This window comes from Hyla sarda, chromosome 6, assembly GCF_029499605.1.
Source record: "Hyla sarda isolate aHylSar1 chromosome 6, aHylSar1.hap1, whole genome shotgun sequence".
NCBI lineage: Eukaryota > Metazoa > Chordata > Amphibia > Anura > Hylidae > Hyla > Hyla sarda.
The window spans coordinates 64,198,209-64,214,107 of record NC_079194.1 but is presented as its reverse complement, the minus strand read 5'-3'; the positions used below and the strand labels follow the sequence as shown (position 1 = coordinate 64,214,107).

The window sequence follows — 15,899 nt, the reverse complement described above, 5'->3', positions numbered from 1 at the left end:
GCTTGTGAGAGCTTGAAGTATGTGGAGACGAGGAGCGGGCCCTCTCAGAGGCCCTGCGCAGGATAGACCCCTTCAAGGCGAACACCACTTCCCAGGAGGCCTCAGCCACCGAACGGGAGACTTGGGTCAAGTCAGCCATATAGTGGGTCAGGGAAGAAACCCAGGCGGCTGAATCCACCGGAACCGAAAGGGCACCTGGGCGTACTAGGGGGTCTGGGAGAGCAGTTGAGCAGGCAGGGCAAGTGGGCTCAGCAGAGCCAGGCATCTTGGTATTACAGTGCCTACAGGCAAAATAAGTCACGGACGTTCCCGGATACTGTTTAGCGGGAGGAACAGCTCTGGGTACTGACATAAAGAGAAAAAAAGACAGGGACTTTCTCACCCTAGTCTGTGACCCTAGGCAGCTGCAGAAAGGAGAACTCTGCTCTGTGCAGCTAGAGTGTCAGCCAATAGGGAGAGAGGGGCGTGCCTGAAGCAGAGGCACTAACTAATAGGCCCCTCCAAACTGAAATTCGCACCCACGGCACTGATTGGAGGCTACTTCGCGCCTCTGAAGAGCTCCAACCGCGCCGTGGGCGGAGCTATGAACTGCCGAGAAGAAGCAGTAATGGCGCCCGCTCCTTGTCCCGAGCGCACATGTCAGCCGCATATGCACTCGGGGGAACAGAGCGGGCGGCCTGTATGAAAGTGAAAGTAAGCCGGCGCTGTGAGCGCCCGGCCCGTACTAGCGCCACGGCTGTCAGCCGCATATAAGGCGCTGCATGAGAAGTGAAGATGAGCCGGCTCTGGGAGTGTCCGGCCCGAACCAGCGCTGCGGCTGTCAGCCGCATATAAGGCGCTGGCGGTGGAGAGAGTGTAAGCCGGCGCTGAGAGAGCCCGGCCCATACCAGCGCCGCGGCTGACAGCCGCATTTAAGGCACTGCACACACACACAGTGAAAAGCACACACACACACACACACACTGTTAAGTGCCCCAAAAAATTACATGCCCCCTGAAATGCCACTGCTCCACATGCACCCTAAAATGCCACTGCTCCCCAGAATAAAAATCCTGCCCCTGTATAAGCCAGCCCCATAACCTGAAAGGTGGGCCAAAAACAGGGGGTCTCCAGAGGTTGCAAGTCCGTACCTAAGGAGAAAAGGGGGGGGGGGGGGGGGGGAAGTACTTACCTAAGTCAGAAGAACTTACCTAATGAAGTCTTCAGTCAGCTTTAGTGACCTGCATCACGCCTGGCAGCTATGCGCGAGTGAGTCGAGCAGGGAAATAGGGGGACCAGGACCCATGAGGTACCAACCCAGGCGCTGACCGTTGGCGAGGGGGGGGTGAATAGCGCATATACGCAATTTCTGTGCCCCCTCACTCGCAATGGGGAAACAGGGAACCTGAGTCCCCACCTGAAAACAGAAAAGAAAAAGGAATGAAAAACTAACACGTCCCTATTCTAGGAAAACAAAAAATCAGAAGACCTGGTCTGGATAATTCCAGACCATGTCCACCTCCTTCAGACACTAAGCTTAAACTGATTACCTCAGGGCCTGAAGGCGGGTATATCCTGCTGGGAGGAGCAGACTTTTTTTTTATTACCATAGTGTCACACCTCCTACAGACAGCAGCATACACACACGGTCTGTGTCCCCCAATGGAGCCGATAGAGAAAAGAAGGTACTACAGGAAAACTGGGGGTAACTGGAGGAAAAAAAACACTTCTTTAAAAGGTCTAACACGGCCTTACAGGAAGGCTCCCTCCCTCCAACAGGTGGCAACAGTGAATTACTATTTTTTATTTCCACTTGTGCATGAATGGCTATAAATCTCCACGTGCCTTTTGGTGTTCTCTACCACATGGTAAGCACGTTTTTATATGGGTGAATTCACACACACAGTATCCTGCGCATATTTGATGCGTAGATTTTGAACCTGCAGATTTTCTGCTGTAGATTTCAATGTAAACTAAATGACTGAACACAGCATCAAATCTGTGCAGTATACTGTATGTGTGAATTCACCCTAAGGGTAGGTTCACACGTAAAAGTATCCTGCGCAGATTTCATTCACAGGATTTTCTGCTGCAGATGTCAATGTAAACTGAATGACTGAGCACAGCTTCTAATTTGCAGTTACAAATCCTGTGTATCAAATCTGCGCAGGATATGGTACGTGTGAACTTACCCAAAGGCAACGAAAGAGCGCAGTCTTGTCTGCAGATCTACCAATGAGTATTTTTAATCTACACACACACACACACACACACACACACACGGTTGGGCTGTACATAAACATTGCAAACATTAAGTTATTTTTACTAAAGGGGTACTCCAGGACTCAACGGTGTACTACTTCCACAGAGCATTACCTCTGTTTCTTGAAGTCTGTGTCCTATCAAGCTCAAAGATTCCCCCAATAGCTGCAAATGGGCTGCTAAGTCAATGGGCTCAGTATCAGGGACCTTCGCAGGAGAAGAGGAGAAGGAAACAAGACTGCTTGGGGACTTTTTGTGTGGTGATGATAGCCCTGAGGATCCTAAAGAAAGGAAAAAACAACATGGAATTTTGTGTGTATTACAGGGACTATAAAATAAAGCCAAACTGCCCAAAAAGTAATGCAGTTGATCATATACCTTTAGTCTTTGAAGAGGACTCTGAAGGACTGGATTTCCGTTTCACAGTTGTGGCCTCGGCTTTGTTCTGTTTATGCTGGAGATACTGAGCTTTCTGCTTCCATACCTGCAATTGACACATAAGAGGCAAAGTCATATGACATAAAGGAAATAACCATGTACACCAAGATAATGTCCTGTTTGCAATATAGTCTTTATTAAAAAAAATCATTTTATACACGGGATGAGGAAAGTCATGCAAAGTCTGATGAAAGTCCCTGGAATACTAGGCAACTCTTGGACTTACAAGTTTGTCTTTCTCTGGCAGTTGTTTCCACACTTCAGCCAACTTCTTGCTAAGTTCCCCAAAATCTAAGAATGGATAAAGAAAAGAAAAAAAACAAAGGAAAAAAAATACATCAGGATATGATGGTACACAAAGTACACTGCATCACCACAAGTTGCAAAATAAACTGTTAAGAGAACTGGAAGCCACTGTATGCAAACAGTGCTCATCTATCAGCAACACTGAAATTACATTTAATTTTTAATAAAACATTAGTCATCAGATTTGGCTCTTTAAATTATGGTTGCCATTAGATCCAACTTAGAACATTATGATGTTGAACCCACCCACTAAATGCTTATACAGCCCCCTGGTAGAAAAAGGAATATATAAAAGGGGCTCCAATGCACCTATAGATGTCCAATATGTAGTGGGCTACAGTCACAAGTCAGGAATTGCTCAAATAGGTTTATACAGGATTAGAAAAAAACATAGCTGCCTTCTTCCAAACACAGCACCACACCTGTTGTCGTGGTATTATAACTCTGATCCATTTACATCAATGTAGCCAAGTAACAATATTACACACAAGATGAGGTGAAAAGTGGTGCTGTTTCCCCTTTAATGCATTTTAATCTTAAAGGGGCACTCCGCTTCTCAGCGTATGGACCGAACTGTTCCGAAGGCTGGAGCCGGCACCGATAGCTTGTGATATCATAGCTCGCCCCCTCATGTTGTCACGCCCCGCCCCCTCATGTCATCACGTCCCCGCCCCCTCAATGCAAGTCTATGGGAGTGGGCGTGATGGATGTCACGCCCCCTCCCATAGACTTGCATTGAGGGAGCTGGGTATGACATCATGAGGGGGCGGGGCTATGACGTCACAAGCTATCGTGCCGGCTCCAGCCTTCGGAACAGTTCGGTCCAAACACTGAGCAGCGGAGTACCCCTTTAATAAAGAAGCAGCGTTGTATGACACTTGAGTCGTATCAATATTTTTTGTGCACCTCTTACCGATTCCTGGATGCTCTGCTATGATGCTGCCCCTATATTCTTTAGAGAAAACTTGATACGCAGACATATTCTTCTTCTTAGGCTGCATCTACACATATGAAATATAAAGGGAATCCTTGTTACATATCACAACCCATAATAATACTTGTTTAGCTTTATCTATTAATATTTATTGCTGGTTTTTGAGATTGGAAAAATCAAATGAGTAAAAAAAGTTTTTGATGTTTCATAAAACCCTCAATACTCACATGCAAAATAAAAATCAAACGCAAACAAACTGGTATTAACGCCTTAAGGATGAGGCCAATTTTATTTTTGCATTCTTGTTTTTTCCTTCACACCTTCTAAAATCCATAACTTTTATATTTACATTTACAGACCCATATGAGGGCTTGTTTTTTGGGCCACCAGTTGTACTCACTCATTTTATCCTAAAATGTATGGTAGACCCAAAAAATTGTCTTTTGCGTAAGGAAATTTTGATGAAAATCATAATTTGGCAATTTTTTTTTTTGGGGGGGGGGGGGGGGTTAGTTTTCACACTGAACACTTTACGGTAAAAATGACATGTTTTCTTTACTCTCTGGGTCAATACGATTAAAATGATACCCATGTTACATACATTTCTATTATTGTACCGCTTTTAAAAAATCTCAAACTTTTTTTTTTTTTTTTTTTTTACAAAAACAGTACGTTTTAAATTGCCCTATTTTGACCACCTTCACCTTTCTTATTTTTGGGTATTCAGGGATGTGTGAGGGCTCAATTTTTGCACTATGATCTGTAGTTTGTTTTAGCATCACTTTTGCGTATATGGGACATTTTGATCGCTTTTTGGGATCATTTACCTTATATTTTTATAGTTTGGGCATTTACGCAAGCGACAATACCAAATGTGTATTATTTTGATTTTTTTTTTTTTACACTTTTTTGTCTTAATTTGGGGAAAAGGGGCGATTTAAAACTTTATTGGGGGAGGGGCTTTTTCCCTTTTTTTAAAACTTTTTATATTTTAAATGTTTTTAGTCCCCATAGGGACTATGTGAAGTTCCGTCGCATGTTCCGTCACGATTTTCGGCGAAAACCGGCCGTTACAAAACCCCTGACGGCCGCTACTAAATCGCATTGTAGCCTATGGGGTTTTGTAACTGCCCGTTTGCACCCATATATGCATGCAGTAATTTTTCTGCCACGATGTCCCGTCACTGTATCACGTCCGTAATGAATTACGGGCATATACGGGTGAAAACAGGTAGTTACAAAACCCCATAGGCTGCAATGCGATTAAGTCACGGCCGTCAGGGGTTTTGTAACGGCCGGTTTTCGCTAATCACTAGAAATCACTAGTGTGAAAGGAGCCTTAAGGGGATAAACATCATTTAATGTACAGTACAAATAACCAAAGAGTTGTTTGCACCTTACATTTAATGATCATGATAAATGTTAAAATGTTGTATTCTATACTGTATACTTTATGTACAAGTGTATGAAGTATTGACTCAATAAATCTCCTGACATATTGGAACACAGTAACCACCTAATCTGCACCTGCTCCCATAGTAGTTACTGTAAAGCAGAATATACTGTATACGTCTGATTTTTGGTATACTGATTCTGGGCATGCTCAGAGTTGTAGTTTTGCAACAGCTGGAGGCACCCTGGTTGGGAAAAACTGGGATACATACTTTCAGACACTTATTTTGTGTCTGAACAGGGCCTGGCTCTCCCCATTGCTTGCAGCAAGTGTTGACAAGCACTCCATGCACTGTCTATGGGAGTGCCACAGATATCTGAGCACTGTACACAGGACTCTCCAGCACTCTCATAGAAAGTGCATGGAGCCAGAGTCAACACACTACATGCTACATGTAGGTAGAGTAGGGGGCTCTGTTTTAGAGATTGCGGAGTTGGGTCACTTATCCTTAAAAGGGGTACTCCACTGGCCAGCATTAGGAACTAAATGTTCTGAATGCTGTGTTAGCGCTGCAGGAGTAAGCCAGGCCCCTCAATGCAAGTCAATGGGATGGGGCGTGACTGCAGTCATGCCTTCTCCCAAAGACTTGCATTAAGGGGGCATGGTCTTGATATCACAAAGGGCGTGGCTGACCCCCGCAGCGCTAACAAAGTGTTCAGAACATTTAGTTCCGAACGCTGGCCAGTGCAGTAGCCCTTAAATCCTGTGGAAAAAAAGGTTATTTTTTTTGTGTGCTGGAATACCCCTATAATTTCACCCAGGAACCCAAATGACAATATAATGGGAGTCTGTACCAAACAGGCTTGATTGTACTGCATTGTCCTAAAATGAGTTTATGTCTACAGCTATTAAAATAATTAACTTTAGGAAAGGTTTTTAGGTTCTTACCTTATCCACCTCCTTTTTCTTCTTTTTCTTCTCTGATGTGCCCTCAAGATGAGAGACAACTGTGACCGCTGCCAGTGGTGGTGGTGCTGCTGGTGGTGGTTGTGCAGGTAACTGGGGTAACTGTGTGATTGGAGGTGGGGACACTGCAGCAATGGATGATGGTGGGGAAGAAAGCAAGGGAGCCTGAACCGATGCTGGGCTGCTTTCCAACCCATGCTCCCGCTTGCTTTTACTATGTTTCTTGTGCCGCTCCTCTTTGTGTTTGTCCTTTTTCTTCTTGCTCTTTTTTGATTTCTTTTTCTTCTTCATATCCCGAAATGTATCATCAATCACCAACTCTCCAGTCTCCAGGTCTCCTCCAGACGAGGACGCTGAATCTGGTGTTTCACAAGGCCGATGTGCATGGCTTTCCTTCCGGTGTTTCTTATGACTGCTCTTCTCCGCTTCATCCTTGGAGGATTTCTTGCTGCTCTTCTTGGGAGACGTGCTGTCGCTAAGAACTAGACTTTCTTGTGGTGGGAACGTGTGCTCACTTGTTTTCTCCTTGGGAGAAAGTATAAGTTTCATCCTTAAGCCTTCTGGTTCCCGAAGCGTTAGAGGTTTAGGTCTTTTAGATTTGTGAGAGAGGTCCTCTGCGGTTTCTTCTTTTTTCCTATGCTCTTTACGAGGCACTTGCGTAGGGGACTGTAAATTAATGGGTGCGGCCTGAATCTTTTCTGTTTTCCTGGAGGACGATTTGCTTGAGGATATTAATGGAGAGGAAATGGAGTTTAGCAGGTCCATAGCTGTGTCTGAGGTAGGGGACGATGAGCTGGGAAGAAGTTTCTTTTTCTTCTTCACCTCAGATGAAGACAATTCTAAAAGGCATAGAGGAATATTATATATTACTAGTCTGCTTTAGACAAATCTAGGAAAGAAAATGAAAAATAAAAATAAAAAAGGACATTCACAAGACTACAGGATGCAAAAAGAAGCAGATTTCCGAGATGTATATAAAGAATTAAATGGGAATAAATAACATGCAAATGCAAACTAGCTGCAAGAATACATTAAAAATCAGAAGGTAAGGGCTCAAAAAGTTGATGCTGTTTATGGGCAAACATACCTGGGTAATAAGCATCATCTGAGGAATGCTTTTTCTTCTTCTTATGCGACTCAGACCCCACAGCCAATACATCAGTGTCCTAAAATGGGAATCATAAATCTGCTGCATTACCTCATGTATACACCTGGTATATTAAACAGAAGTCATGTAAAAGGGAATCTGTTGTCACATTTTCAACCCATAAACTATTACTATAACATTGTGCCAGATGGCAATTGATTTCTAATCATGACTGTGTGAAAAAGATTTAAAATCTCTTTCTCGGAGGATCCATTGGGGGACACAAAGACCCTGGGTATATCTTGCTGCCACTAGGAGGCTGACACTAGGCATAAAAAAAAAGAAAGTCGGCCCCTCCTGGCAGGATATACCCCACCTTCTAACCCTGAGCTAATCAGTTTAGTCCCAAAGCAGGAGATAACCGACAGAGAAAGAAACCAGCAGGTGTTTGAGGAACCAGACAAAAAAGGAACCGAAAACAACCCCTCGGACAGAAAACCGAACCACAGAAACACACCAATGGGTGGGTGCTGTGTCCCCAATGGATCCTCAGAGAAAGATTTTCCGGTAAGCATGAAAAAAAAAAAATAATAATAATTCTCAGTCGGCTCCATTGGGGGACACAGACCGTGGGACTTACCAAAGCAGTCCCTGGGGTGGGAGAAATACCAAATTCAGAATCGGGCTGAACTGAGCCATTGCCGCCTGCAACACCTTGCGACCCAAACCAGCGTCAACAGACAAAAAGTGTGCACCTCGTAGAATTTAGTGAAGGTGTGAAAGGACGACCAGGTGGCCGCCTTACAGACTTGTAAGGCCGAAGCCCTATTGCGTAGCACCCAAGAGCCCAAACGGAACACGTAGAATGCGCTGTAACCCAAAAAGGTGGGACCTTACCTTTACGATTGTACGATTCCGAGATGGCAGAACGGATCCACTGCAAAATGGTCGCCTTGGAAGCCCCTTGCGACGACCCTCCGGAAATACAAAGAAGGAGTCACCCTGCCAGAAGGAGGAAGTGACGGAAAGATAGATCTGGACAGCTCGAACAACATCCAGACAATGTAGGGAACGTTCCTAAGAGTTGTATGGAGCCGGAAAGGAAGAACGATATCCTAATTTAGGTGAAAAACAACCTTGTCCTGATGAAGGAACAAGAACTGAGAGTGAAAAGACAGAGCCGCCAGCTCGGAAACCCTTCTAATGGAGGTAATCACAATGAGGAAGACGACCTTCCATCAAAGGATGCGAAGAGAAGAGTCTTGGAGCCTCCCTCAAAAGCGCCAAGTACCAGGTTGAGATCCCGAGGAGGAGTGGGAAATCTGTATGGTGGCACCGCAAGGGGCACGCCCTGCATGAAGGTGCGGACATGAGAGTTGGACGCTAACGGCGGTTGAAACAGAATAGAAAGAGCAGACACTTGACCCTTAAGAGAGCTGAGTGTCAATCGCTGATACAGGCCGGATTGCAAGAAGGAACAGAAAAGAACAGATAACCGGAGAAACGGATTGTGCCTCGTACCACTGGAAATAGGCACGCCAAGTGGGATGGTAGATCCTAACGGAAGAGGGCTTACGAGCCCGCCGAAGCATGGTACGTATCACCATGGTAGAAAACCCCTGAGCTCTCTAAACTGCAGTTTCAACCCCCACGCCATCAAATGCAGCAACAGTAAATTTGGCTGGCAGAGAGAACCCTAGGAGAGCAGATTGGGACGAACTGGAAGATGCAGAGGTACATCGGCGACCAGCTGAATTACCTCGGCATACCAAACGCGTCTGGGCCAATCTGGAGCCACCAGAATGGTGGGAACGCCCCCTGCCTTGAGTTTCCTCAGAACCCTGGGCAGTAAATGGAGAGGAGGAAAGAGGTAAGGAAGGCTGAAGGACGACCACGGGATCACGAGCGCATCCACTGCCAGAGGGTCGCAGGACTTGGCGACAAAGAAAGGAACCTGTCTATTGTGGCGAGACGCGAAGAGATCCACATACGGGGATCCCAAAGATCACAGATCTGCACAAACACCTCCGGATGGAGAGACCACTCACCTGGATCTGCAGAGGAGCAGCTGAGAAAGTCCGCTTCCCAATTCTCCACTCCCGGAATGTGGATTGCCAAGATGGAGGGAGCTTGAGTCTCGGCCCTGAAAAGAATCCTGGAGACCTCCCTCCATCGTCGAGCGACTGCGCGTGCTGTCCTGGCGATTGATGTACGCCACCAACATGGCAGTGTCTGGCTGAATTCGAACCGGACGACCCTGTAGGAGCATCTCCCAATGGAGGAGGCAAAGAAAAATGGCACGGAGTTCCAGAAGATTGATAGGGAGGCGCGCCTCCTGGGAGGACCAGTGACCCTGGATCGTTAGATCTCAATACACACCTCCCCAACCCAGGAGACTCGCATCGGTCGGGACGACCTGCCAGTGGAGGGGGAGATACGACCGCCCCTGGAGAAGGAGGGAAGAGTGGAGCCACCACAGAAGAGACCGACGAACTGAGAGGGGCAGGAGAATCCGGTGTTCCAGAGTGGACGGGGACTTGTCCCACAGAGTCAGGATGGCCAGCTAGAGGGGACAACACCGGAACTAGGTGAAGGGCATGGCCTACATCATCTGGCCCAGCACCTCCATGCAGAAGCGAATTGGAACAGGAGAGGGGCGCCGTAGACGCCAACAGAAGATGAACTCTGGCAGCCGCCGTGTCGAAACAGAGACCTAGAAAGACAAGGGACTGAGTGGGAGAAAGGTTGGACTTCTCCTGGTTGATCACCCAGACGAAGGCAGGTAGAGTCTGCAGAGATGAAGGCTCTTCAAGTTTTGGGACTGGGAGGGAGCTTTGACCAAAAAGTCATCCAGGTAAGGGAGAACCAAGATCCCCCGAGCCCAAAGGATGGCAATCACCGCCACCATGACCTTGGTGAAAACCCTGGAAGCTGTGGCTAGGCCAAAAGGAAGAGCCACAAACTGGAAATGACCTGCAGGGATGGCAAAGCAGAGAACTCGCTGATGGGTGGGATATGCAGGTAAGCATCCCGGATATCCACTGAGGAAAGAAACTCCCCCTGATCCATGGACACAACCACCGAGCGGAGGGACTTCACGTGAAAATGGCGGAGGAGCAGATGGTGGTTGAGCAGTTTGAGGTCTATAATGGGAAGGCAGAGCCCCATTTCTTGGAAATGACAAAAAGATTGGAGTAGAACCCCGAAAACGTTCCCCTGGAGGAACCGGAACGATCACTCCCAGAGCGAGGAGGGTAGATAAAGCGACCTGAAAGGCTGCCGCCAAATAAGGGGAACAAGGATGGTGGGATCGGAAGAAGCGATCCCGGGGAAAAGAAGTTAACTCTATCCGGTAACCATCGGAGACGCCGTCCCGAACCCAGGAGTCCTGAACCTGTGATAGCCAAATGTCCCTGAAAAGAGACAGATGCCCTCCCACCCGAGAAAAGGACACGGGTGGGGGTGTCCCTTCAGGAGGAGGCTTACGGTTACTTTACTTTGCCACAAAACTGCCAGAACGGTTGTCTGACTTCCAGGAAAGAAACGCCTTGAAGGAGGGAGCTTTGCACGATTGGGAGGGCGCCTGCTTGGGAGGACGACCAGAGGGAAAGGCCCAAAAGGGCCGAAAAGAAGCAGTCTTCCGACAGGGATCTGAGCAGCAAGTTTGTTATGTGGCAGCAGAGAGCTTCATGCGGCAGCAGGTAGCTTCGGATTTGATCTCGTCCAGGCGCTTCCCAAAGAGCCGAGTACCGGAGAAAGGCAACTCAGTGAGGGATTTCCTCGAAGGAGCACCAGCGTCCCACGCCTTCAGCCACATGGAGCGACGAATCGCAACCAAGTTACCTGAAGCAAAGGCCGTACATCAAGTGGACTCAAGGGCTGCCGAACAGAGGAAGTCCCCGGCCTGAGAATTGACAAGTGAGGTCAGCCAAGTCCTTCCGAGGGGCGCCTGACAGGATGCCTTGGCGAAGCTGAGAAGCCCAAACCGAAACAGCCTTGGACACCCAGGCGGAAGCAAAGGTAGGTAGCAAAGACAGACCTGCCGCTTCAAAGGCAAACTTTGCCAGGTTCTAGAGCTTCTTGTCCGCCGGATCCTTAAAAGGAGGCTGCATCTGCTAAAGGCAGAGTAGTAGATTTGGACAGACAAAAGACAGAGGATGTACTGCCGGTGGCGTTGTCCACTTGAGAACCAGATCCTGAGAGAAGGGAAATTGAGCTTGAATCTTCTTGGTCCCCTGAAATCATTTGTCCGGATGCTTCCAAGCTGCGTCCAGCAAGGCGGAAAATTCAGCATGAGAACTGAAAGCTTTGGGGGAATGCCGAGAGTGGGGAAAAGAAACTTCCGGATCAGAATCCGAAGTTCTTGGGTCCTCCAGGTGAAAAGTGTCCCTGACGGCTGACACCAAGCTGTCCACCATATCAGACACGGCAGAGTGGTCCTCATGATCCAAGGTGGATTCCGACCAGTCATCCGCTACTTCCCCGGGAGAGTGTGGAGGTACCCTTAGACTGAGGCATATTAGACCTTGAACGAGGGGTCGGGGACCTGGGATGGTCGCTGGGAGAGCGGCCCCTAGAGTGGGGGCACTACCAGCGAGCTGGTGAAGAGGAGCGTGATCTACGGGAAGAATGTCTATCCCGATTATGCAACTCTGGAGAAGAACATAGATATGAAGAGTTCCCATGTGTGACTGATCCACGCCTAGCAATTAGAAAGACCAAAAACAAAAAAATGGCGTTTGGAGAATCAATAATACTTTATTAGTTTACCACAGTAAAAAGGTACAGATTGTGTGCTCCCACCACCCAATGTTTCGCTCACGGCTTCTTCCGGGGGTGTGAGCGAAACGTTGGGTGGTGGGAGCACACCACCTGTACCTGTTCCACTTGGTAATAACTAATCTGTTTATTTTGTGCACTTTATTATTTGTGTGGTTGCATGCTCAGACGTGAAGGATATATTCTGTTATTTATTTCGTTTTTCATCCCTGGGCACTATTTTGCTGGTATTTTTAGTACACTTTGCCTTTACCTTTCAGAATGCAACCTATACTTTGCATTTTGTACTTGGACTTATTGTAATACAGTTGTTAACACTGGTCACATTTTGTACTCATGCTCCCACTTTCTGTTCGGATTTCCACCAGTCCCATTCTCTCTTATGCATTTTAATGTATGTTATTTTTACTGTGGTAAACTAAAAGTATGATGGATTCTCCAAACGCCATTTTTTCTTTCTAACTCTGGAGAAGAGCCTGACGAAAGCACTTTAGGGCGCTTGTGAGAGCACTGAAAGTGGGGGTCAGGAGAGGCTGAGCGGGACTCCCTGGGGGTCGTGCGCAGGGAAGACCAAAGCCACTGATCTGGAGACCCTAGCCAGGTCGGAGATAGACTGAGAAAGGGAAGAAACCCACTCTGGGGGAGGGGCGGACACAGCGCGTTCCAGGGGTACATCCTGAGAAGCAGGCACAGGAGGGATGGTGTGCGTGGTGGAGCAGGCGGAACAGGTGGATTCAGTGGAACCACAGGGCATTTTGGTCTTGCAGCCTACGCAAGAGTAATAGGTGACTAAGCCTGCAGCCCTCGAGGTTCGTGCATGGGGTCAGACATAGGTGCCGTAAGAAAGATGTCAGCAAATAAAATGGAGCAATCTCACCCAGGTTCTGTGTCCCGTGGCTGTAGCTGGGAAGCAGGCTGTAGCTATGCTGTATCCCGGCCAGAGCTGAAGAGGCAGGTAGCAGCTGAAACTGCACGCAAGCAGGCAGAAGGAGGAGAAAGGGGGGGGGGTTGTTAAGGGGGCCCAAGAAGCGGGTGAAAACTAGAGTAAAGCGCAGCGCGACAGCAGCCCAGTTGATAGGGACCACGGCCGGAGCGTAAAGCTGTAGATTAACGTCTGCCTGAGAGGGATTATACAGTAAGAAGTGCCGGCAAGGGGGGGGAGGGGTGTTTGAGGGGTTGCCCCGCTAGAGTGAGAGCCCGGCGCTGTACCCTGACCCCATAGAGAAAAGAAAATACAGAGTGCATCCCCCAGGGAAAATCCCCTTGGAGTCTCAGGTACTAGGGGCCCCGAAAAAGGCAGGTGAGGGGATGCTGGGGGAAAGAGGGGGAGGAGGGAACATACTCTATTCCGCCATACTCACCTAAGACATCTTCGGCCAGCTATAGTAACCTTCATCATATCAGGCTGAAACGGTGGGGCGAGCAGGGAAGGTAGGGGGACCCGGACCCAAAAGGTACAACCCTAGGCGCTGGCCATTGGTGGGAAGGGGTTAACCGTGCATACTCTATGCCCTGTGCCCCTTAGCCACATATGGGGGGAACAGGTAGCACCATGCTCTTGGACCCCCACCTAAAAATAAAAAGGAGAAAAGAACCTATAACAGGCCCTAGCTATAAAATAAAAAAAAGACCAGGTCTGGAGAACTCCAGACCTGTGTCTGCCTCCTATTGACACTAAGCTAAAACCGATTAGCGCAGGGTTAGTAGGCTGGGTATATCCAACCAGGAGGGGCAAACTTTCTTTTTGTATGCCTAGTGTCAGCAAGATATACCTACAGTCTCTGTGTCCCCCAGTGAAGCCGACCGAGAAATAAAGTTATAAAGTAATGCATAAAGAGTTATGTGGACAAGCCTTGCCTCCTGAGGAATCATGCAGTCTTGGCTTCACTGATAACTCGTGGGCTGGGAGACATCAGTGCAATCGCAGAAACATTCATCTAAGCTAGTGTTTCCCAACCAGGGTGCCTACAGCTGTTGCAAAACTACAAACCCCAGCATGCCCGGACAGCCAAAGGCTGTCCGAGCATGCTGGGAGTTGTAGTTTTGGAACAGCTGGAGGCACCCTGGTTGGGAAACACTGATCTAAGCGCTAAATACTGTGATATTTATTCTCACAAATCCATGAACAAAAAACATGCACCATTAATGATATATTTCGCCTATGCTGCCAAGGTGCCATAGATGATACCTTCTAGATTATACTATACTCTGGATAATTATGCTACTCACAGTTAAAAATATTTGCCAAGTTTTAAAGTGAAGTTTCACCATAAAGGCACAATGTAATTACCCAAGTGTGTGCTGCTGTGCACTGGGGGACCATAACTACTTTAAAGGGGTACTCCTCCCCTAGAAATCGTATCCTCTATCCAAAGGATACTGGATGTCTGATCGTAGGGGTTCAGCTGCTGGGACCCCCACAATTACCGGGCCGACACCCCGGCTTTCTGAACATTATGCCCCTTTATCCATATCTATTGGAGGGGGCGTCACGACCACAGCTGCCCAAAACCCGACGTTATGAACATAATGTTCAGAACGCTGGAGTGCCGGCTCGTTTATTGGGGGGGGTCCCAGCGGCTGGACCCGCGCGATCAGACATTTAATTCCCTATCCATTGGATAGGGGATAAGATGTCTAGGGGCGGAGTACCCCTTTAAATATTTTTTTACCCACTTTTTACAGGGGTATTCAGAGGGGATATGATAGAAACTTTTAAATACATAAAGAGAATCCTTTCCTTCATAAAAGATAGGGACAGGGACTATTGATAGTATTTATAATAATTGGCAGACTACATGGGCCGAATGGTTCTTATCTACCGACACATTCTATATTTCTATGTCCATTCCAATTTCATGAAATTATTCACAGGATAGGGGATAACAGGATGATCAGTGGATGTCTGTCAGCTGGCATACCCACTGATCTTGTCAATGTAGTCAAAAATGTCCCCAGAATTAAAAGTGCACACTGCATGGCTACTAAGCCACAGAATATAGTTTTGCGCTACACTCGACAATGTTCAGTGGCCCCAGAGAGAATGAACGGTGAGCTGTGTACCATTTGTTGGACAATCAACACATATGTGCAGAAAGAGGCACAAAAAGACCCTTTTTGCTAGTCTCTAAAATATATCCACATACAGGTGTCAGTGTACAAAAAATAAAGTGGTTAAAAAGAAAACTATTTGATTGTTGATTGTATGTAGTGAAACCCTCCCCTACCCTGGGCATATCTGTTGTTGTATTGATTACCATTTGTTCTAGGGAAAATTGTGTGCCCATTCTCAGAAATTGTACCAGTGGTCAGACCCCCTCTGATGCGCTTGTGTGGATAACTTGAAATTCCCCTTTGAAGCCAAGATTAGTTAATGTTACTAAAGAGTTAAATTTGCAATCTAGATTTATCAGAGACACACATTTAAATTAATCAGGAAAAGTGACATTTTGGGAGGGTTCCTCCAATTTAAAATATAACTATTAGTGGGTTAAATGGATTATACTTTTGTCTGAAGGAAACTGAAATTTCTCACCTTGGATCTCTTTTTTGAAGATTTGAAGACTTGCTCTGCAATCTCCTCTTCCTCACGTAGTAGGTCTTTATACGAACGCTTTTTCTCACGCTGGCTTCTACCAGCAGCCAAGCTCACATCATCCATCCCTCTATCTATATCTAAACTGTCTAATGGCAAAAGAGGCAAATTAAATAAACACCACAAAAATGAAAATGTTAAGTACAAGTGGTTCAGGTGC

General features: G+C 47.0%; 1 protein-coding gene across 2 annotated transcripts in view; it reads right to left on the bottom strand.

Moving 5' to 3' along the window:
• Positions 1 to 15,899, bottom strand: part of HMGXB4 (HMG-box containing 4) — a 34,695-nt gene that overhangs the window by 12,706 nt on the left and 6,090 nt on the right. For both annotated transcript variants that reach the window (XM_056523986.1, XM_056523987.1), the window contains exons 3-9: positions 15,680 to 15,828; positions 7,366 to 7,444; positions 6,261 to 7,117; positions 3,899 to 3,986; positions 2,906 to 2,970; positions 2,620 to 2,725; positions 2,356 to 2,522 (exon numbers count right to left, since the gene is read on the bottom strand). In XM_056523986.1, coding sequence (XP_056379961.1) covers positions 2,356 to 2,522; positions 2,620 to 2,725; positions 2,906 to 2,970; positions 3,899 to 3,986; positions 6,261 to 7,117; positions 7,366 to 7,444; positions 15,680 to 15,828 — 1,511 coding nt within the window. The remainder of the gene's footprint in view (positions 1 to 2,355; positions 2,523 to 2,619; positions 2,726 to 2,905; positions 2,971 to 3,898; positions 3,987 to 6,260; positions 7,118 to 7,365; positions 7,445 to 15,679; positions 15,829 to 15,899) is intronic.